We start from the raw sequence: 23,799 nt of genomic DNA, 5'->3' as shown, positions 1-23,799 counted from the left end.
TATTACCGTAAAATATTTAGTATTACAAGAAAATACCTGAAAATCATCTTCATTTTATCCTTTTTCTCTTCGTTTTTCAGGGTCGTCATGTCAAAACCGGCCAGCTCGCTGCTATTAAGGTCATGGACGTCACCGGAGTAAGTGACCCTCACACAGACAGACAAAGTGTCTTATTGAATCTGTATATGCACAGACACACATACAGTATAAGCATTGAACATTATACGCCCGTGTTTGAGAGCAGTGGTTTGTTCTTGATAAATTCTGCTGGAGGGTTTTTCTCTTTTATCTGATTTCCTCTGGGATCACATGTCTTAATCCATGGACTTATGTGTTAATTGTGCTGTCTGTGTGTGTGTGATTTTGTGTGTTTTTAGGATGAGGAGGAGGAGATTAAAGCAGAGATCAACATGTTGAAGAAGTACAGCCACCACAGAAACATCGCAACATATTATGGAGCTTTTGTCAAGAAGAATCCTCCTGGAATGGACGACCAGCTCTGGGTACTTTTATCTGATAATTAAAGAGCAACAAAACTCCCCTTTGAAACCTAAACACCCTTGTTTCACATATTTGGGAAATGCCTTAGATACACTCAAGAATACAGCTGCAACACTACAGAGTTAATTACTGCTTTTATGTATCCTAGAAAAAAAGTATTGTTTAATAAAAAATTAAAAACATACTGTTTTTGAAAATGTATTCAAGTACAGAAGAGGAACAACCACAACCATCCACAGTCGATAAAACAAACTGTATGTATCTGTGCTTCGGTTTAATTAATAGGTTTCACGTAACGCCACATGTAACTGCCCACCTGGCGGGCAGGCTTGTTACCACTCTACTCTATAGAGAAGTTATTTGTCTCAGCTATGTGTTTCTTTCAACCAGTATTTTTTAATCAAAATACTATAGTCCTTTGAGAAGACCGTGTCATGACGACCTATGCAGTAATGTTGCTCTTCTTTGTGTGTGTTTGTGTCCAGCTGGTGATGGAGTTTTGCGGGGCTGGCTCCGTGACAGATCTGATCAAAAACACCAAAGGGAACTCTCTGAAGGAGGAGTGGATCGCTTACATCTGCAGAGAGATCCTCCGGGTGAGAATCAAAATGAACATCACCAGTAGACGTGTCAGCATGAAAACATCTGGAAATATCTGAAAAATTCAGCGTTTTATTTAATGAGTGCAAACATTAAGAGAACCGAGACGGTTCCCTGCAGAATATCTTATTTTAGCCCTGTTTCCACCAAGCGGTTCAGTTCAGTTTGATTGGGTTTGGTTCTCCTTTTATTTTATTTCCACCATCAAAAGTTGGGTACGGTTCCAAAATAAGGGATCTTAACCTTCTGTTGGGGTGTTAAGGGTACCAATCTGGCCCGAAAGGGTTCCTTTTATTTACTGTGTCCTGTGCTTCTTCATCCAACTTAAATTAATAGCGGGCTACACTGTATTGGCTTACACTCCACTTATCAAATAAGGCTTCGGTTGGCTGTGGAAACACAAGCAACCGTACCAAACTGAACCAAACTGTACTGAACCAAACCGGACTGCTTGGTAGAAACTTTTGAGGGCTTTTCATATTTCATTATTCTACATTTGTTTCTTTTTATTAAATGATTGAAAACATGGCTAAGGATAGGACATTTAACAGAAGTTTTCCTGTCATTCAGTTATTTCAACATAATAAATACAGACTGTATATAAAGATGGATGGAGTCACGCCTGCCTGGGAGTGAAGTAAAAATATTATCATTATCATATTATCATATAACTATTATCTCCCAGAGTATTGGTCATAATCCCCAACACCTTCATGTTAACAGAAAGGGGTCAAACCATAAAGTAGAAATACACATCACAACAATCTTTTACAACTCAGATTCTGTTTTGACATTCACTTATTATCACACTGATAGATCACGATAGATAGCCTCTACTATACTTGGAACATGTCTACCTCGGTGTCTACTACCCTGCTATCATAGTAAGGACTCCATGATGAGCATTCCCTGTCTCTCTGTCTCCAGGGTCTGACCCATCTCCACCAGCACAAGGTTATCCACAGAGATATCAAAGGCCAGAACGTGCTGCTGACGGAGAATGCAGAGGTTAAACTGGGTGAGACTGCACACACGCACGCACACACACACACACACACACACACACACATTTTGTCATCTTAAACAGTACTTGCTGGTGCTTGCCAAACTTTTGCAGCTAGAATAGATGTAAGCTTTTATAAATGACATCATTTAACAAATATAAAAGTTTAATAATTTATCAATGTGTAATTATTTGGCTTGGCTTAAATTGTGTGTGTTTATGTGTGTGCACAGTGGACTTTGGTGTGAGCGCTCAGTTGGACCGTACAGTTGGGCGGAGGAACACATTCATTGGGACGCCGTACTGGATGGCCCCAGAGGTCATCGCCTGTGATGAGAATCCTGACGCTACATATGACTTCAAGGTACACCTGATGTCTGTGTTCATCTGTTTGTGAATTTGATGCTACATCACTGACTTCATAAGCACATGTTGTACAGTTTTGTCCTGGTTGTAATGCTTATAGAGCGAACACTGTGCACTTTATTTTTTACTTAACTTTTTATATATTTTTTGTGCAACCAGAAAATTATATTGTGCAAACTAACTGTTTTTGTGGTCACCTCAATCAGAGAACACTTTACCGGTACTCACTGCTGATAGGTTGAGAAAGTTGTCCACTTTCCTTTGTGTCCATCAGGCTTGTTTTAGGTTTCTCTGTATGCTAAATATTTTTCTTTATATAAGGACATTTTTAAAAGATAGAACACAAGAGTTAAAGAAGAAAAAAGGTTTGTGTGGAGGTCAAAAAGATTTAACACTGCAACCAACATTAAATCCTACAAGTCATCATTGATCATCAGAAGACAGTTGAGCTTTTCATTGATCTCTATGATCAGATATCAGCAGGAGTGGAGCTAACTATCCCATCGTAGACATGGTCTCAAAACTTCTCATCCATTCTTGCTACTGAAGATGCTAACTAGTCTGTAAACAAGGATCAGATGTCCTGGTCCTTATGTCAGGCATCTATGTCCTCTGAATGCAACAAAAATCCCTAAACAAATGTCTGTTCCCCTTATAAATCCTCATCAGATCATAGCTACTGGCTTTTGCCTTTGTTCATGTACCGGTATCTTTAACGCATTTATTATATGAGACACTAAGCAAAGAGATCTATACGTAGGTGCACTTCTGAACTGAAGATGGATAATATTGGAGGGTTATTTTAAAGAAGGAAAACAATAAAAAAAAGTACAGAGTTTCTCAGCTTCTGATGTTTGATTTGTTTCTACTAGAGATTAAGTAACACTAACTGACCTATATCATCCCAGAAAAGGTTCGATGATCAGTTCTTTCAATTTTGAATCCTTTAATCCCCGATCATCTCCACTGAACTGCACAAACACAGGCTGGTTTAAGAACCTCCTCACAGAAACGACAGACTGCAGTGAGACTGGAGCCGTCGTCTTTGTATGAAGGATGTGCAGTAATGGGGACAGGACGGCTCCCTGTGGTGAGCCTGTGGAGGATGAACATGGCTCTGCTATGACACCATTAGCTCCCACCCTCTGGGGCTTAAAGAAACCCTCAGATCATCAGCAATAATAACATCAACTGTACACTGCCTTGTGATGGCTGAAATATGCAGATAGAGTCAAATAAAAAGAGTAAAATTATGAAATGTTTATATGAGGCCAGAGATCCATAACTACAGAGACTAATTTCAAAATGGATGAAACTTATTTAAATTCCTACTAGTGTATTATTCCTAAAGGTAAAAACATGCATTTTCATGACTTTTAAAAACAAAGTAATAATCAGCGACAAGGTTTGTTTTATTGTAGCTACGCCTTAGTGGCAGGCAGCTGAGTTACAGCTTAGACACAATATTTAACTGGAATTGTGTGCCTATATTAGGACAAATCTGAATAAATTCACCAACTACTAATCCCAGTGCCTACTGGGGAGGGTGAAGAGGTTTCATCGATTAGTCATGACTAATTGTACTTTTCTACAACAGCAGACGATTTGTAGTTTTTGTGTCTGTATTTTTATGACTCAACAAGAACACTGATCAGTAGACTGAATTATTAATAAGAGAAGTCTGTTAAGTTTTATTTTCTCTCTTTTTCTCCGTACAGAGTGATTTGTGGTCGCTCGGTATCACAGCCATCGAGATGGCAGAGGGAGCACCACGTAAGTGTGAAACCTCGGACTGATAACATTTTTGAGGAGCGGATGCAGAGAACAGTTTGTCTCGTAGTTAAAGTCTAAATCGGTCTCTGTTTTTTCATTTTTCATTTTTCATTCCTATTCTTTTTCTTGTTTTTCTCAATGTTTTGTTTTTTTGTCCTTTTTTCCTCCCCTCCTCGTGTCCTTTTATGTATTTAAATTTACTTTTGTTTATCGCCTTTTTTCCCCTTTCTTTTCCTTACTTTTTTCTTGTATTGTCCCTTCTTCCCACCAACTCATTGTTTTCTTCCTTTTCCTTCTTTTGTCCTTTTCCTTATTCCATCCTTTCCTCCCATTCCCTTTCCTTACTTTCCTTCCTTTCATCCCTTTCCCCCCTCCTCTCCTTGTTTCTCCCTTTTTCTATCCTCTTTTCTTTCTCTCCTCCTCAGCTCTATGTGACATGCATCCAATGAGAGCGCTCTTCCTCATCCCAAGAAATCCTGCCCCCAGACTCAAGTCAAAGAAGTGGTGAGTCACAAAAGCACACTAATCACACACACGCACGCACACACTAATCACACACACGCACGCACACACATACACACACACACACACACGAACACGCACACACACATGAACACGCACACACCGCACCTGTTCCTGTGGTTATTGTCCTCTGTCGCCTTCACACTGAGCCTCCTCTGACTCTTGGACACATTCATCAGAATTCTAAAGGGATTAATAATAATCTGCTTTACATAAAAAAGATATGCAATTTTTGCTGCAAATTTGATTGAGTAAATAATTATTAATTTTTTTTGTATTGTCAAAATGTTTGATTATTTTGGGGTTTCTGAAACATTAATCAATATTCTCGTTGCCCATGCTATCTCTTCATCACTGAAAATTCTAGACCCGCTACTTTTACTTTTATTTATCGACTACTACTCCAACTTGTTCTACTGTTCAATAAAGTAAGCGTTTAACACTAAATACATTTGTGTTTGTCGTGTTTCCAGGTCAAAGAAGTTCCAGTCGTTCATTGACAGCTGTCTGGTGAAGAGTCACAGTCAGAGGCCTAGCACCGAGCAGCTCCTCAAACACCCGTTCATCAGAGACCTCCCTAACGAGCGGCAGGTCCGCATCCAGCTGAAGGACCACATCGACCGCACCAAGAAGAGGAGGGGGGAGAGGGGTGAGGCTGCTCCCCCACTGAATCACACCTGTAAACGCCTGCATCAAAATGTGTGAATGCAGCTTACCTGAAGTCTGTGTTTTTCTTCCAGATGAGACAGAGTACGAGTACAGCGGCAGTGAGGAGGAGGATGAAGAGAGGGATGTTGGGGAACCAAGGTATCACTAATACTCATATTGTTGCTTGAATTCATCTGCCTCAGCAAAAGTGATACCTATTAGTCATTAATAAGCTGCTACTTCCACTTCTCCTGCTAAACCTACTACGACAAACGCTTGACTGTATAGAAATAGGAACAATGTGTCTTCACCTCCGCAGCTTATGTCCTATAATTCAGCCAATCAGTAGAGGGCGCTCTAAATATTTTGGCTTCAGTTTCTAAAACTCTTGTGTCCTCCATATTTTATAAAGTCTATGGTTACTAGTACTACTACTGTTCCCAATACTAGGCTGTTATTACAACTGCTACAACTATTACTGTTGCTGCTACTGTGTCTTCTTTAGCTTTTATCCCATTGTTGTTTTTTAATGGGTTTTAAAGCCCCTCATTCCTCTACTAATAGTTCTGAACTGTCATGATTGGTTATTGTTTAGTTCAATCATCAACATCCCCGGAGAGTCCACTCTGAGGCGGGACTTCCTGCGGCTCCAGCTGGCCAATAAGGAGCGGTCGGAGCTGATTCGTCGTCAGCAGCTGGAGCAGCAGCAGAACGAGGAACACAAGCGCCAACTACTGGCTGAAAGACAGAAACGCATTGAGGAGCAGAAAGAGCAGAGGCGACGGCTGGAGGAGGTAGTTTTTATCTTTTGATTCGTAAACAAGTTGCATTATGTTAAAAATACAGTGCAGTGGAAACATCGGCGTGCTGATGTCACAGTTACCAGAATTATTGCCTTAAACTTTTTGTACAGTCATTTATACAGAACTGTATGATGTAGAACATGGGCCCCATCTTTAAAAAACAGACAACATGGGCCCCATCTTTAAAAAACAGACACCTTAGAAGATGAAATGTTAATATGAAGCCTGAGGCTACTTTCACCTTTAAAAAACATTTCAGCTTTGATTATTTAATGATTTCCATTCAAAAAAACAAACTCACCACACCACCAACTGTGATATTAGCACCTCAGCTTATCCAAATGCCAGAAGAACACACCTGATGTGCGCACACACAAACACGCACACAAACACACAGCTGAAGATTTTCTTGTGTTAAATCTCCTCTGCCTGCAGCAACAGCGTCGAGAGCGTGAGATGAGGAAACAGCAGGAGCGTGAGCAGAGAAGGAGGTACGAGGAGATGGAGCAGATCCGCCGAGAGGAGGAGAGGAGGCACGCAGAGAGAGAACAGGTTAGAGACCACCTAAGACACCAAAGATGTCACATCACAGTTGTCGTCCGGAGGGAAGTGACCTCTCAACTCCTAAAATACATACACAGACACCTGCTCTACTACTTCAGGGATATACTTGGTCATCAACCCTTTATGCAAATGAATTACTATTTAACTGTACACTTTTAATTAAACAGTCTTTGAAAATCAGATTGGAAGTTCACTTCTAATCTTTTTAACAAGAAATAAACTCATAATACAAACCATAATGATGAATGCGTTCTCGTTGTGTTACAAGAAATATTTTTGGCAAAAAGGAATAGTGATCTCCTTTTGTGGCACCTTAAACAGCCCCTGTGTAACCATCCAAACATCAGACCTGACATCATCCTTTCTCTAGAATAATCTTAAATTATGGGCTATGACGCAGTGAACAAAGGTGTTTGCTTAAGGTTCCAGGTTTCTGATAGCCCAAACTGAACAAGTGATGGGCTGTGGTGTAGGATAAATGAAGAAACTAAAAAGAAAAAGTACATTTCTAATTCTAGTCTGCCTCTAGAGTATAGGCTACAAGGGGAGACAGGGTGCTTTGCAAATGACTGCATGATTAATGGTGAACTTTTACTGCAATTCAACTCTTCCTGAACACTTTAAGATGTCGATTAATGAAGATCTCCTCCTTCATTAATAAGCATGCCTTCTTGTTCTACTAACGATGGCCCCCTGCTGCTCCTCTCTTTTTATCTCTCGTCTATTTCTGACTAAACCGCTGCTCTCACACTTCTTCACTAAATCCACTTTTCTCCGTCCTTCTCTTTGTCTCTTGTTTCCTACTCTGCTGATGTCACTGGTTGCCTGGGCCTTCTGATTTGCTTCTCGCCTGCCTCTGTGTTGGTTGGCTGCATCCTCATACCAACCCCGGTGCTCATTGGTAAGGAGTATATCCGTAGACAGCTGGAGGAGGAGCAGAGGCAGCTGGAGATCCTGCAGCAGCAGCTCCTACAGGAACAGGCCTTACTGCTGGTAACATTACACACAAACACAGAAACAAACACTTATTTTTTTGAATAAGGATGTGAAGGCTCATCCCTGAGTTACATCATTGACCAACGTTTTTTTGACACTGGTATCAGGACTTTGAGGATGTGTAGTCGGCCCGTGAGAATTCTCAATAGCAGTCAAGAAACACAAAAAGCGGCAGGCGTGTCTGTTGGTAGCTGACAGCTCAGTAGTCACACTTTATCTAGCTTTATTGTTCCTGATGATGTCATCGTCCTTTTTAATGAAATGAAAGCAGTCCTCAATAAATAAGCAGTCTACACACTAACACACACACCAATTACTCATACACATTCACTGCTGCATACTTTCACACACGTCTCTGATAAATACCAGACCTCTGGCATGACAGAAAGGTGTGAGAAACACACAGACATTTTAGAACTGAGCCACCAGTCTTAGGGTTTCTCCTCGCCATGCTCTGCTGTCTTCTCTACAGGGAAAATCCAACATCAATTCTGCCTTCCAAGCACAAGCCGCAAAAATGTTCACGAATGCATAATCAAAATGACGTTGAATTTAACTCGCTAAAAAATACTGGAGCGCAGACGCATCAAAAAAACTCCAAAAGGCTCAAACTGAGTCGTAAAGTTCAGAGGTTGTGACTGAAATCACACGCTCATTCTGCGTGCTCTGCTCCCTTCATAGAGGTGTTCTGTATTAGTGGACTGTCTAGTGCTCTCATTTGGTACAATAAAAAAACTTTTTTTTTTTTCACTACCCACTCACTTGCTGGCCGCCGGCTGTGACACCATTTCTGTCGCACATCTAAAACCTGCAGCTTAACAGGGGCCAAGGATTAATAATAATGGTAAATAACAGCATGAATTTTAATTATGACGAACAATTCACTGAGATATTTTTTAAAAAACAATTACATGAAACAAATGCATTTAAAATAGTGAATTTTTAATGAATGATAAAACATGTTCACTCTAGAACTCGTTTATTTATGTTTACTGATGATGGATTCTTGCCTGATATCATCTTTAGGACAAACTAACTTTTTTCAGTTTAAAATTCTTTTGTCATAATTGAAGCTTATCGTTTTCAGTGATAGACAATATGGCCTGTTTTGTGCATCTGTGTTCCAACAACACTTTCTGCCCTCTGGAAAGATTTGAACTGCATTACATGATGATTGCTATTAATTGGATTGTGACCATTCGTTGTACACTACCTTTTTCATTGCACTGTGGGATGCAATGAGTGCACTATATAAGGTATGGTTATGCTCACTGAGAATGTGGACGCCACTACAATATGGGGAATAGTAATAGTGTGGCTACGTTAGCTGAGGTCACACCTGGCAGACAGCTCAAAGCACTTAACTGTCACTCAAAGAGGCCACGCCCATAATACAATCATTTCCCATTGGGAAAACTTGCTTGTTTCATAATAATGAATACATAATGCATATTGATATTTTAAATGGATTTACAGAGTTATCTTATTACTAATGTCGTAATCTCGCATTGCTTTAAACCTTAATAAAAGTAAACAGATGAGCACTCTAACAAGGCAGTCCATTGGGTTGCATTGAAAATGGAAATGAGCTAAAGAAAGAGTCTTTGTAGGAGGCTGCTAACATGTTTATTTCTTCTGTAATCTTGGGCATTTTAACATTGGGCTTTATAAGGATTGACTCTCTGCTGTAGACAGCCTCTAGTGGACATTGGGGGACACTGCCGGTTTGATGTTTGCTACAAAGTGAGTTGTACGAGAAAGTTCCTTTTTAAACTGAGGAAGTGTGACAGAACCAAAAAAGGGAATCACATTAAACAAAAAGGGAATTAAGATTTGTTGAATTTCTAACATCATTATTTTTAACTTACTTTAAATAAATGTAAATGCTAAAAACAATAATTTTTAAAGGGCGTGCTTTGACCTTTTGCCTCAAAGATCATCATGTCTCTCTCCTTTGTTACGTTTGTTGTGCAGGAGTACAAGAGGAAGCAGATTGAAGAGCAGCGACAGGCTGAGAGGCTGCAAAGGCAGCTACAGCAGGAGCGAGCCTACCTGGTATCCTTGCAACAGCAGCAGCAGGAGCCGCCTCGACCGCCACAGGACAAGAAGCAGCTGTACCACTACAAAGACCAGGCGCCCGGCACCAACGACAAACCCGCATGGGCCAAAGAGGTAACAGTCAGAAACACAAACACACACAGAAGGAGAGAAAATGACTGAAAACTTGTATAGTTCGTTAAAAACTAAAAATTCTAACACTTCACTAAGTACCATGCTGAGTAGTAGTAGTAGGGCTGTTCCCTGGTTGCAAAACAAAATACATTATTACAGGTGTACACGACAAAACTTACAACAATATACATACATAAGAAAATATACAAATTTAATACAAATCTTTAATTAGAAAAGGTTTGATCAAAGGAAGATTCAGATGCAGATTGTTCATTTTTAGATACACTATTTATAACTTAGTAAAATAAATATGGCCTGAGTAATTGTTCAGTTTATTTTTAGAAGAAGAAACAATACAGAAATACTTAATTCCCAATGTAAAGGAAAGGTCCTTGTGTAATGACCAGCGTAAAGTTTGTTTTTTTTATTACAAAAAACATGTACAAGGACTGATCTTCTCACATCTGAGAACAAACAAAAGTTTGGAGAGAAAAAAACCCAGCAACTTGTTATCAACTCAAAGAGCAAAGCAGGTTGTGAAGTGTTAGTTTTCATAGCAGTCGCTTCCAGGCCAGCAGAGCTTCCTGCAGGTTTTGTTTGTTTGTTTGTTTTTGTTGTCTTTGTGGAGTTTTCTGCCCTCCAGGTGTCATCTCTACTTTACCTGCACAAGAGAGTCGATGCCTGTGTTGACGCTTCAAATGTTTTCTGCCTCTTTTTGGAACAGCAACAAAATGTTTGTCAAAGTAATTCTTTGGTCAAATGTGGAGTTCCTAAAGTAACATTTTGCCTTTGCTCTTACTGTTTTATTACATCATCGATCGTTTGTTTTTGAGTCAAACAAACTGATGCGAAAAGGACTGGATAAAAAGATGGACAACACAGCTATCCTCCTAAAGTGAAGCCAAAACCGCTAAACTGTTTGCTCTAATTGTGTTGTTACCACTTATGTGATGCCATAAAAAAAAAGTATAACACTATGATGGACAGCTCAGTTGCACAAATGAGTCCTGTTCTGTGTTCACAGACAGGAGGAGCACCTGTGAGAATAAACATAATAAGCATGAGTGTCTGCTATAAACGGACACAAGAAACAGTTCTGATTCAGACTGAATCCAACAGAAGGCTTCTGATAGTTTAATCCAGTACCTTATGTCACTAAATTAGATGTTTGTGTTGGTTAGCAGAAGGGCGGGATGTCAAGCAGGATATCGCTCCTGTGCAGACCCTGCGACTGAGGGAAGGTATTTTGGCTTCACTTTTAAACAACGTAAGAGAGTATATACGTGTTGTCCATTTTTATATGCAGTGTGTGGTGTTGATATGTTTTCAGGGGATTTATAACACCTGGATCAGAGGATGTGACCCAGTCAGACACCTACCTTTTCTTTCCCAGACTGTATGCATGTATGTTCTTGTGTCTAAACACTCACCTTGTTCTCCAGGTGATGCGTCGAGCTCAGAGCAACTCTCCTCGCATCCCCCCAAAGAAATATCATTCCTTCAGGGAGCCACGCAATGTCAACCTCGGCAACCTCCTCTTACTCCCCGGTTACAAACCTCGACGCCCCCGTCCCCCTTCTTATCCCGCCCACAACAGCCCTTCCAGAGATCACCACCATGTGCCTCGTATCCGTGTTACCTGTGTCCCTAACCCCGCCCCCCACTCTTCTCAGCCAAAAATGCGCCACAGAAGTCCCCGCAGGAGCCCCGAGTCCAGAGGGCGGAGCCCCGGCCGCCGGGTCAGTCGGAGAATGAGCAGACTCTTTATTCCTTTTTATCTCTTCATCTTCTTTTTGATCCGGGCTGTGTACTAACTCGTGTGCAGGAGTCTCTTTAATTCCTCCTAACAGTTTATTTCTCTAACCAGGCGGACTCACACATTAACTCTGGGCTGGCTGAAGAATGATTATGTGGACTCTCTCACCCCAATTTCTCACCTCTTCATCTCACTTTTACTCACAGGAATCTTTTGATAAATTTCCTTCTGCATTGGTTCTTCCGGTGCTTACAACCAGCTTCCTTCCAACACTGACACTAACTCCCACCTCTTGTATAACAGCTCTGAATCACATTACTTTTCTTATTAAAGGATATACAAGACTACAATTCTTCAGGAGCTGTGTGAGGCTGTGAATATGCATTCACTAAAGTCTAAAATCAGCCTGAGTGCAATGGCAGCCATAACTATAAGGTTGAATGTTTATCATATTTGCATGGTTAGTTTTTCTAATTAGCATAAATGCGACCAAATGATTGTACGGCAATTCTGTTCATACCTAGGGTGCTTGCTAAATATCTGCACCAGTTTCATCACACCAAGTCCATTAGTTTTGGAAATATTAGAATGAAAACTACAAACGTTAACTTCATGGTGGCGCTACTCACAGTGAAAAACAAGCAGATCATCAAAATCTTAAAGATTCATCCTCTGGGTTCATTCATTTTTAGAAGCCATCTAGTGATACATTGACATGACTGGATTGTCTATTTTTAGGGATCCTAAATGCTAAATCTGTTGCAGTATGGTCTAATTTTAAGTTATGGGTTTTACAAAATCCCCATAATAACAGAGGTCCAAATAAACACTAAAGAAGCGGTGATAGCTGAAATGAACTCCTGTATTTGTCTTTTAATCTCCTAACATATTTCCTTCTGTTCAAATAATCTACATTTTTCTTCAGGTTTGACTTTTACTTTTTATTTGCCAGGTTTCTTACTCAATGTAGCACTGACTGGTTCTTCTCCAAAAAGCTGTTTATGGTTTTCTTTTTGATTTATTCTCTTCAAGAAAACAGGCAAAAACAGCTGATCTGGTTACAACATGTTTTTTTCCTGTTCATCTTTTTTTACGAGTTTAAAAAGAAGGGGAACAGAAGGTTTTACTCCTCATTTGGTTTAAAAAAAAATTACTGGTTTCTTCCATGCATTTTGAAAAGCTTCTGGTTATTGCATGTTTTTGTGGTGTTGAATCAAATATCTAACAAATACTAACTTCAACAAATGTTTAAATTACAGGCTTTCTTTGTGTTCATTAACCAAAAAGGGTTCTTTGGTCTTTCTTTTTTCTTTCTTTTATTATTTAAAGATGTTTAGCTTCACACACTTAACTAACATGATGCTTTTACTCCTCTTTCTACCTCTAGACTAAAATGTTGTTACAGGTTTTGACCTCACATGGTGTGTTAAATTTAAGTCAAGTCAGATGTTAGTGTAGGCGATGCAGGTCAGCACTTTATGAACATGTATGAAAGCCTCCCTGGTGTACAAACACACACACACACACATTTAGGACAGATCTGCTGGCCTGCCCTCTGGTGGCAGCTGATGGACTGATGTAGGGCAGCTTCAGCTATATCAGTCCGTCTCTCTGCGGACACCGTGCACGGAAACACACACACACAGACAGACACACAAACACAAAGAAACCCACACACGTACAGAGAGGTCTACCCTCACCTCGGCCTCCAAGGATTTCCTTTGAGGGAGAAATATTTCCATCATACACAGACACAAAAAAGTCTGTCTGGAAAAAATGAGGATGATCATCTCTCATTAAAACAACTGCAGGCGTGAAAGTTCAGCTCTCTGGAGAAAGCAGGACAGCTTTTTAAAATTCACAGCAATTAAAAAAGAAAAGAGTATAGACAGTAAACAAACCACAGTAACAAGATAGTTTACTTCTTACTCAGCACCTTTAAAAGATGTAACGACTGTGACTTTTATCTGCAGAATGATCTGCCAAAACTATAAAACATCTTCTCAGTAAGTCTCTTCAGATTAAAGCTGTCTCATGTCCTCGGTCAAAGTGTTCATGCAGTCTCTGACAAAATAAAACATTTTTAATAAATAATAAAATTCTACAATTATTTAAAACTATGTAAACTTGTAAAATATAAATATGTAAGCGTGACAAGTTAAAATGGGACTCCTAGATTAAAACACTACCAGTCAGAAGGAAGTTGTAAAGTAGCCATCAGCAGGATCAATGTGAGAGTTTAACAGTTTTGGCCTCTGAGAGGAAAATGATGGAGAATGAAAATGAAAAGACACATGGAGTCATGAAAGATTCACATGGGAAAATATAATCTGCTCTCCTTTTCTGAAGTGACAAGATAATAATCTCAGAATTAAAAGTTCCAGCAAGTGTTGTGCCGAGACTTTTTGCATTTCTCGGCACCACACCAACACTTCAGTCACACTTTGTGGGGATTCGATCCAGTATATTCAGCCGCTGTCTGATTGTCCCTTGAGTCGCCACGTAGCCAGCCTGCATGTATTTCATATGCAGCATGTTATAACAGGGAAGATACAGATTTGCAACTGAATTGCAAAAGTCTACGCTACCTGCGTAAAGTCTACAAACTATTAACATGTCATTGATTTTACTCAAAGACGTGTATCTCCCCATGTTTAAAACCCAAATTAAATAACAAAAAAACTGCTTGCTGCTTTAAGAGATATAAATAAGAGATTACGTTGGGATTTTGAAGGACTGGTATCTCGGTTATCCAGAAAAGCATTTTTTTTTTCTCATGTGAATGCTTCTATAACAAAACATCATGACTGTGAAAAACTTGAGTCAACTCTCGTGAATTTGAAGGATTTAACAAATCTTGATACAGAAAAGCAGAGAGGATTACACTAAAGTGTTATCAGTATAAAAACTTCTCTCATTCACATTAAAACATCATTTTTGGACTAACAAACCACAAGTAAAGCCTTTACATACAACTAATGATGGATGAAATCATAGCATTCACATTAAACAAACAGCTCATGAGTGTGTGCTAACAGATTTGACCTCTCGACACACACCTCACTGCATGCTATGAGTGACTGTGGTCTGTGTGTGTGTGTCAGGTGGAGGAGCATTATAAGATGAACAGACAGACTTCTCCTGCATTGCAGCATAAAGTCTCCAACCGGATCTCGGACCCTTCTCTTCCGCCGCGCTCTGAGTCCTTCAGCAGTGGAGGAATCCAGCAGGCCCGGACCCCGCCCATGCACCGCTCTGTGGAGCCACAGGTGGGTGGTCTTTATTTGTCTGTGTGTGTGTGTGTGTGTTTGCTTGCATGTGTCACAATATAACAACAGTCAGGGTGCGAGCATAGTGAAAGTAGGTTTGTTGTCCTTCAAGGTTAAGGTTTCTCAGTAGTTTAAAAGAATGATCTGGGAGTTTGTTCAGTCAGGTGCAACGTGAGAGTGACAGGTGATTGGTGCCATGATTGTACTAGTGCTGAATCTATACCCAGTTTTCCTGTTTTCATTAATCCTTCAGATGTATATGGACATAATCTTGGTCATCAACGCGGTCAGAGGTCAGGGAAACCGGGAGGGAATTTGTTTTTACAACTTTTGTATTACTTGTTGACAGTGACAGTGTAAAGCCACTTCTGTACCAGAGCTATCTAAGTTACATCTGCAGTTCCTGGAGAGAATTTGTCACAAACTTTTATTTGGACTTGAGGATGTACTGATTCAAACTTAGAAACTCAAAGGTGATGCTAAATTTGAGATAAACTATAGTTTTTTTTGTCCACAATTGATCAAAGTACAAAGTGTGTTCAATCTCACTTTAATGTTAGCCGTTAATCCCATTACACACTTGTGAACATTTGAAGAATTAGCCTTAAATTTGCCAAAAATGTCCACTTTGACTGAAGGCTCTCCTGATCTAAATATGGAGGTCAAAAAAACACCAGGAGGGAGGTTCATCACATTTTTGTTTACATAATATCTAGCTTCCTACTGTGTGGGAAACACTGATGGATGTAAACGTCAACGTGACTGATGAAAGAGTCAAACAATTCTTTCAGTATTATACTGGAGTGAAGAGAGTTGCATGTGGAATCAGTATGAACTTTGAAGGAGTTTTGAAAGGCAGTCACATCTGTCTACTGCAGATTGGACTCTTTTTCTCATGTTGTTTTTATCAGGACAAACAATAAAAACAACATACTGCTGGGGGAGAGATTTTATTTCAGGGTTTGCAGAGTAAAAGTCAGCGTTGGCACCCTGAGGCATGTGTTTTGTACCTTCCTCTCTCACCTCATCTCTCTCTTTCATCACTCCTTCTGCATCACTTCCTTCTCCTCTTCCTCCCACCCTGCATCGCTCATCCTCATCACATTTTTTGAACCCAAATCCTGATTCTGCTCTTCCTCCTGAACCCTGCCTGTTTCCTGCGTGTGTGTACGGTGTGTGTGTGTTCAGATGGCCCACCTGGTGCAAGTGAAGAGTCATGGTTTGTCCGGCTCCCAGTCTCTGTACGACCCACATGGCGTTTCTTCCTCCTCGGCGTCACCCTCCCCCTCCCGGCCTCCCATGCCCCGGCAGAATTCAGACCCCACCTCCGACACCCCTCCTCCCCCACCCCTCTCCCGCCTGGCGCCCCCCCTCGACAAGTTGGACCGCAGTTCGTGGCTGCGACAGGATGACGACATGCCCCCCAAGGTCTCTGCATGCCACCACCTGAGTGTTTGTCCCAGTGTGTGTGTTTGTGTGTTGAATTTTTTCGCTTAAAGCTTTTCTTTGTCTAAATTCTCTTTGTTTTATTCTTCTTGGTAAACGGTTAACCATTTGTTTGATTTGTTGAGTTTCTTTCGTGGGACTCTCTCCTTATAGCTGATGTTTTATCTGTTATTTTTTCAAAAGGGGATGTGCTCTATATTATTTTATTAACTTTCATTTTTAAGGCTACCAATTACTCTAAATTTGAAAAAATAATTTACAAAGCAAATTTAGATTAAACACGTGTACTAAAGTGCGCTTCATCAGAGGAAATGTACTTGACTTAATGGTCCATTTTTTAATACATCATGGCATCATTTTAAACTGTTCTGTATCGGAGGTTTATACTTGATAAATGATAAGTTTCCTTAATGTTCTTCGGACTCGGTAAAATACACATTTTTATAAACCTACATAAATATGTTCTCTAAAAATATCTGGAAAGGAACTTTAAGGGTGGATGTAAAATACAACAGCAGAGTATTTGTATCTGCCATATTTTCCATTCTCCATTTCTTGGCGTTCTAGCATCAAAAATATTGGAATAATTTTGAACACAAATACATGATTCCTAATTTCTTTGTGGAAAATTATACACATATTTTTTAGCTTAGCAGTTTAGTTTTATGCTGAAATGTATTTCTGAGAAATTAATTGAGAAATCAGTAATGGTGAGAGGAACATGGAAATGATTCAACATTTTTAATGAAGCTTTTAATGAAGATTAAGAGTCAGGTGTTAATGTTTATTTTAGATTCAGTTTTCCTCTGCTGTTGTAGGAGAGAGTGTGATATAAAAACATGATGGAGGCGCTGATGCTGTGTTTAATGTGTGTTTCAAGGTTCCTCAAAGGACAACCTCCATCTCTCCGGCTCTGGTTAGGAAGCACTCTCCTGGAAATGGACCTGGCCTTGGACCTCGGGCCGGAGCTCACCTCATACGGGCCAGGTACACACACACACACACACACACACACACACACCTTCACACACCACACACACACACACACACACGCACAGAAAAAGAAACTAACAAACAAACACACGTGCAGTTTCATTTGTCATATTCTTAAATAATGTTTTTCTGACACACGTACTGATGGAGCACAACTTATCAATTCAATTCAAAACACTGTATTTGTCCCCGGGGGGGGATTCAAGGGCAAACAGAGCAGTAAATATTTTACATTCACTCACACCCATGAAGAGACTCACAAACACTGTGCTCTGATGAGATGCAAACACAGCTCTGTGTGTGGAGCTGTGGAAACGCAGGTGTGACGTTTTCAGAGCAGCATTTCAACTGTTTCCCACATGAATGAGACAGCGCTGTCTGTGTTTGTGTTGCCGTAGTAACCCTGACTTGCGGAGGACAGACGTTTCCATGGATACGCCCCTGAAGAGGACGAGCAGCGGCAGCTCCTCCAGCTCCAGCACCCCAAGTTCCCAGGGAGGCTCCAACGAACGAGGTGCACACTCAAACCATCATGCACTTACACACACGCTCACACAAACACTCACATGTTTGTACTTCATGTTTGTTAGGGCTCTCTTCCTTATAAGGCTTTTTACCAAAATGTTTCATGGTTTTGCTGAAATGTCTGACATTTTGAAAAATGTCCTTTAATTACCCGGACCCCCATTTCCCCTAAAAATCGATCCCCAGAATTATAACTCAAAGGTTTTTACAGCTCTCGACTCTCAAAAACGTTTTCAATACTCAGCTCAAAAAAGTAATAACTTCTATTTGGAAAGTTTCCTCACTCTCACTGCATTTGTTTGTGCTTTTTAGGAAATTCAGCCGTTATAACTGAAGGCTCAACAGTTTCCTCCCATGAGACCAAAGATGACGGTCGAGAGGTGACACGACCCAGCAGGCCTGCAGTATGTACACGCTGGTGCACACACACACACACACACACACACACACACACACACACACACACAAACACACACTCTCTCTCTCTCTTTCTCTCTCTTTTTTTATTCCAGCGAATATCCGACAGCTACTATCACACAACAGATATATGTTAGCAATACAGAATTTTCACAGTTGTATTATTAAAATTAGAAATTTAACATTAATTATCCATCAATTATATAATCCAGATAGATTATGTTCACTATTCTACCATTATTATGACAATTAAAAGCATAATCACCTGAGAGGGAGTGATGTTTTTCATGATATCAGCACTCCTGGGATTTGATCATTGGTAGATAATCACAGCAGGCACTGATATCAAGCACAACATCCAGACCTTGAGTGTGATATATTACTTTTACTTTTATAACAGTTATAAAAGCACAAAAATAATATATACACATACATACCATTTAATTAAAACTAGACTGTTACCAAGCAACGCAAACTATTCTACTGCACAGTCTAATGAGTACTCTGCAGAAGTACCGGTAAATTATGTTGTAGAAAAAACAAAAACACACTCTGACAGACGGTCTCTTCTCTCTGAACTAACCATGCTGCTCTTCATCCTTTCCTCCATCCCCCTCTCATCTTCCTTCAGAGCTATAAGAAAGCTGTAGACGAGGTCAGTGACATTTCTTCTCACTCACCCCTCTCTCTCCCCTTCATTGTCTCACCCCACCTCTCTGACACCTCTCAGGGAAATCTCTCTCACTTGAAGACAGCTTTTTAGTCATTGCCACATTTTAAATTGTCTTTGACATAGAGCACTTTCTGAGCACTGGATCAGTCCTTGTTTTAAATGAGCTCAGTCTGATGCTCTTCAGACACACTTCTGACTGACAGATTGTTTTGTTCTGTGAATAGCTTGCTGTTTAGCTGCATCAAGGACGGGGCATGTCAAGCTTCAGTGAAGGGCAGGCATACTTATAGCAAGACCAGAGTCTGTATGCAACATGGACGTAGTGTCAGTGACGCCACCCAAAACTGTCTTTAACCAGGCTGTCGATAGGTTTACTTCTGCTTTGCGACCTTTAATATGGGAAATAGTGGGGTTTATTGGCTCTTGCAGACAGCTTAAAGTAAACTCTTGGGGAACTGTAGTATTGGGCCCTTTTACATTGGCATGATTTTTTCTGCAGGAGGTTGCATTTTGGTCTAAACTGAAGCCTGCCATTGTACCATGTTGATCTCCTTTATTCTAGTGTCTGCCTATAAATGTTTTCAAATCTTGTAGCTGAATTAAAAAAAAATCTCCAAGCCAGAAATAAAGGTGACTTTCCATTTTCCATGAGGAAAAGGCCCTTTAAAAAAAGGCCCTTTAAAAAAAGGCCCTTTAAAAAAAGTTTTGGCGTATTTTGGGGTCCAATTGACTAGAAAGCTAAAGCGTGTTTGTGTTACTACTGATGACTCAATATCTGACATCATTACAGAAAAGATCCCTACAGACTGAAGAGTAAGAGTTTTTTAACCCCAAACATTTCATCGCTCTTTGCTCAGACACCAAACTCTATTGACAAAAACAGTTCATTTGAACTTGTGTTTCTTTGAGCTGTTATTTTTTGTTTTAAAATAGTGTCCTGGTTTTTAAATACAATAGCTACCCTTAAATAATTATGTCAAAGGGATGAGTCAAACCCTGAGTAACGTCGGGCCTACATTCAGACAAGCTTCAGACAAAAAATGGTCTCTTCTCCTGTTTTTAGCTCTTGTATCAGGGGTTACAGCTGTAATTGATGTGTTATCAGTAAGTATAGGATTCATGTATTCCTTTCATCTCATTTTTATCCCTTCAGACATCTCTGCTCTCATGCTTCATCTCCACAGTCACACTCTGTCACAGTCATTCTTTCTCTCCTCCCTGTTTATCTCTTCTCTCTCTCATCAGGAGGAATTGGTAAGATAACCCCCCTCCCCATTCCTCCCACCACCACAAACTACCAAAACTTTTATTTTTTAAACTCTGACATGCACATTTTTTTGTGAACAGTGAGATGCCATAGAGGCTAAATTGTGAGCTTTAACCTTTTGACTCTCCTGCACTGAGGCATGATTATAATCCTGCTCCTCCTCTTTCTCCTGCACAGTTCTGTTGCTCGCTGCCCTTCCTCACACTTACAGACTTAACCATGTGGCTGCAAATACATCTTTCAAACCACTTGCAATGTGCCGTTAATTCTCATCTTAATATACCAAAATGCAGTCATTGTAAACTTGCAGCACGTGCAAAAACTTTTCTTCTGCAAAACAAGAACGAAGAGGAAGGATCCCATTTTTAAACAATAGCACCGGCTGTTTTAAAAAGAAAATCAACTTAGGGGTATTTTCTGTCTCTCTTTTTTACTTGGCCCATGTTTTTTTATAATTTGGGGTCTAAATAACCTATTAGTAGATTGTAAACCATAATGGCAGCAACATTATGTAATACATTTTTTAAACCCTAAACACGTGTTGCTTCACTCAAAGTTACCAGACTCCATTAAAAAAAACAATAATTAGAGCCTAACGCTACATGTAAGTTCAGATATATAAAAGTTGTATTTAATGCATGAAGGAACCCATCACATGCCACTTGTAATCAATAGAGATCGGTCTCTCATTCAGGCGCTGGAATGACAACCCTGAACAGCAGGTCTGCAGATACAAGATTTTCCTCATAAGTTGAAATCTCACCTTTGGCTAAAGGTTCGGTTGTTTTCCTGTCCTCCAGGACCTGACGGCTCTGGCCAAAGAGCTGAGGGAGCTGCGACAGGGGGAAGAAACCAGTCGCCCGCCTGTCAAAGTCACCGACTACTCGTCGTCCAGTGATGACTCTCACAGCAGCGAGGACGAGGAGGGAGAGGGCAGGTCTAATGACGGATCAGTGGCTGTCAGCGATATACCGCGCATTATGTGAGTACTGTTGTGTTTTTTCTGGTTAAATTCAACTTGTTTTCATTACAGACTGCAGGAAGGGGACCCTATTCCAAGACATGATTTCCAACTACGCTCACTTTTGTTTTACAATATTTTACTGTCCCTTCATTTGTGAAAAATATCACCTTTAAATACAGCATCTGATCATCATCGGGCTCCCTACATTCAGTGTTGTGTCATTATTTTGGTTAGACAGCCTACAAAATCAGGGCTTCATTCAAAATACTAATAACACTCAGACACCAGCACACACAGACGCTGTTTGCTCCTCAGCGCAATAAGAATACTTTTGCATGGGTTTGTGAAGCAGTAGCTGTCTTTTTGAATTATTTACACAGGTTTAGCTGGCCCAAGATCCACCCAATTATTTGTGTATGTTTGAGAAAAGATTGTTTCGAAGTGTTGGAGCTAATCACCTTTATTTTCGGTCAAACTTGAGGTACAACAGGAAGTGCAAGGACTACATATATTGCAGATAAAAAGTAGTGACAAAACTGTTGAGTCAATTGATGAAGATGGAAAAAAGAGAGACACTGATACATCTTGGTTTCCTACAGGCCAGCTGCAAGTCAAGGCCCCAGCGAGTCCTTTGGTGGGACAGGAGGGCACAATGACACCCATGATGACTCGTATGGAAACAGCTCCCAGGACAGCACCTTGATGATGCGAGAGGTGAGCCGCCTCAAGGTGTCGCTGACTCATCAGAAACTGACACTGCGCTCAGACACTAATTCACTGGCTCTGCATGCCTACCTGCTTTCTGTTTTCGATCTGGTGTGTGTGTGTGTGTGTGTGTGTGTGTGTGTGTGTGTGTGTGTGTGTGTGTGTGTGTATCTGTGCGTGCATGTGGAGTTTGCACATCTTGTTTGTTTTTAGATTCATCTTCAAATAACCAAAAATATTTATAGAAGTCAACACATTATCAGTGTCAAGGCCCCCCGTACTGGGATAATAATCATTTTAAACCATTTTTTGTCTTCCAATAAATCTGGACATCTGTGTAAATCAGCTTCAGCAGGCTGCAGAGCTTAAGTTTCAGTTTATCAGACTATTTCTTTCTAATTGGTTCTTTTGAATACTCTGCTGAATGTTCAATATTTAATAAGTACCGTAAATTCCGTACTATTGAGCGCACCTGGATATAAGCCGCACCGGCTAAAAATAAGTAAATAAATGTATTTGTACATATATAAGCCGCACTTGATTATAAGCCGCAGGTGTCCACGCTATAACAAGAGCTATTTACACAGACGTAGGCTACCGGTAACATCCGCAAATACTGTAGCGTCCGTACGGACGTTAAAGGACGACGAGAGCGTTCAAATAATAACTTAATAACCCGATCACTGTCGGCCGTGACCACGCCGTTTACAGCAGAGAACAACACATAACTTGCCGTAACAATCCAACTCTCTCCCCCAGCGTTCTCTCATACAGCCACTCAACACGTTCTCGCTGGTGCATTCACTGACTCTCCACATAATCGGAATTATGAACACATTATCAACTACTGACTTTACAACATGAACCGTTACAATACGAAGCCTAGCCGACGGTGTCTGTAACACGGCTGATGAAAAAGATGACCGTAATATATTTCACAAGAAAAAGTCCATCCATTCACTGCCTCAGAATGACTTCATTACTCACATCCTCAGTCTCTGTTGTCGCTGTCAGTGTCATCTTAACGTGCAGCAGCTCTGTTAGCTTCTTTGACAGCCAGGTCGATCGCCTTTAACTTGAAAGCTGCATCATATGTATTTCTCCGTGTGTTTTCCATCATGAGGGTGCGTGCATGAAGCACAAAATGACTGATATTAAGATCCGACGTGACGAAGTCAAATGTTTTTGCGGCAGAAGCTCATTGTCCCCCATAAAAAATCCATAAATAAGCCGCACCGGAGTAGAAGCCGCAGTGCTCGAAGTGTGAGAAAAAAGTAGCGGCTTATAGTCCGGAATTTACGGTAGTAGTTTCTTGAAAATAGTGACGCTAATCATGGTTTCTGAAATCTAAATAAACTCTCTATCAAATGTCTTTAGTTGATGAAAACCATCAAAAGTTCAGTTTTTAGAAGCTGCAGCCAGATTTTTCTTTTTAGTTAAAAATATCTGAAATGGATTGATTTGTCTATCCTGTTATTAATTTTATATTTAACAGAAAATGTGTCGACTCTTTGTGTGTTTATGTGTTAAATATCTTTATTTTCAGATATTTTGTATTTTATCTATTTTATTTTTTAAGGCTCCACCTGCTCTGTCCAGAGTCTTATGATTGGACTTTGATTAAGATTTTTCTTTTAACCCTAAACCAAACATAAAAATGATGTTTCTTTGTTTGTAAGAAAATAGTTATGAACGTAATGCAGCATCAACCAAAACACTTATTTTTGATTCAATTTAAATGATTATTTATCCATTAAGAACATCTGTGCAAACACACAAAACTAACAAGTGAGGCAAAGTTTTAGTGTGGGTGAAAATGCCGAGTAATAATAACCA

The 23,799-nt window shown here is 40.1% G+C and overlaps 1 protein-coding gene across 4 annotated transcripts in view; it reads left to right on the top strand.

The window, feature by feature from the left end:
• tnikb (TRAF2 and NCK interacting kinase b) overlaps positions 1–23,799 on the top strand; it is a 51,175-nt gene that overhangs the window by 13,205 nt on the left and 14,171 nt on the right. The window contains exons 3-24 of one of the 4 annotated variants that reach the window (XM_079361886.1): positions 81–137; positions 378–503; positions 987–1,097; positions 2,029–2,119; positions 2,338–2,468; positions 4,189–4,243; positions 4,669–4,747; positions 5,239–5,414; positions 5,506–5,572; positions 6,009–6,207; positions 6,652–6,768; positions 7,687–7,773; positions 9,751–9,948; positions 11,391–11,687; positions 14,809–14,973; positions 16,162–16,401; positions 17,300–17,406; positions 17,811–17,926; positions 18,250–18,341; positions 18,986–19,009; positions 21,095–21,276; positions 21,858–21,972. In XM_079361886.1, the coding sequence (XP_079218012.1) occupies positions 81–137; positions 378–503; positions 987–1,097; positions 2,029–2,119; positions 2,338–2,468; positions 4,189–4,243; positions 4,669–4,747; positions 5,239–5,414; positions 5,506–5,572; positions 6,009–6,207; positions 6,652–6,768; positions 7,687–7,773; positions 9,751–9,948; positions 11,391–11,687; positions 14,809–14,973; positions 16,162–16,401; positions 17,300–17,406; positions 17,811–17,926; positions 18,250–18,341; positions 18,986–19,009; positions 21,095–21,276; positions 21,858–21,972 (2,832 nt within the window). Of the gene's footprint in view, positions 1–80; positions 138–377; positions 504–986; positions 1,098–2,028; positions 2,120–2,337; positions 2,469–4,188; positions 4,244–4,668; positions 4,748–5,238; positions 5,415–5,505; positions 5,573–6,008; positions 6,208–6,651; positions 6,769–7,686; positions 7,774–9,750; positions 9,949–11,390; positions 11,754–14,808; positions 14,974–16,161; positions 16,402–17,299; positions 17,407–17,810; positions 17,927–18,249; positions 18,342–18,985; positions 19,010–21,094; positions 21,277–21,857; positions 21,973–23,799 lie in introns of all 4 variants that reach the window. The other 3 variants (XM_079361887.1, XM_079361889.1, XM_079361888.1) reach the window with 3 other exon arrangements.

The sequence above is a fragment of the Symphodus melops genome (assembly GCF_947650265.1).
Source record: "Symphodus melops genome assembly, chromosome: 14".
Classification (NCBI taxonomy): Eukaryota; Metazoa; Chordata; class Actinopteri; order Labriformes; family Labridae; genus Symphodus; species Symphodus melops.
Note: the sequence above shows the minus strand (reverse complement) of the source record. Positions and strands in the feature narration are given on the sequence as shown.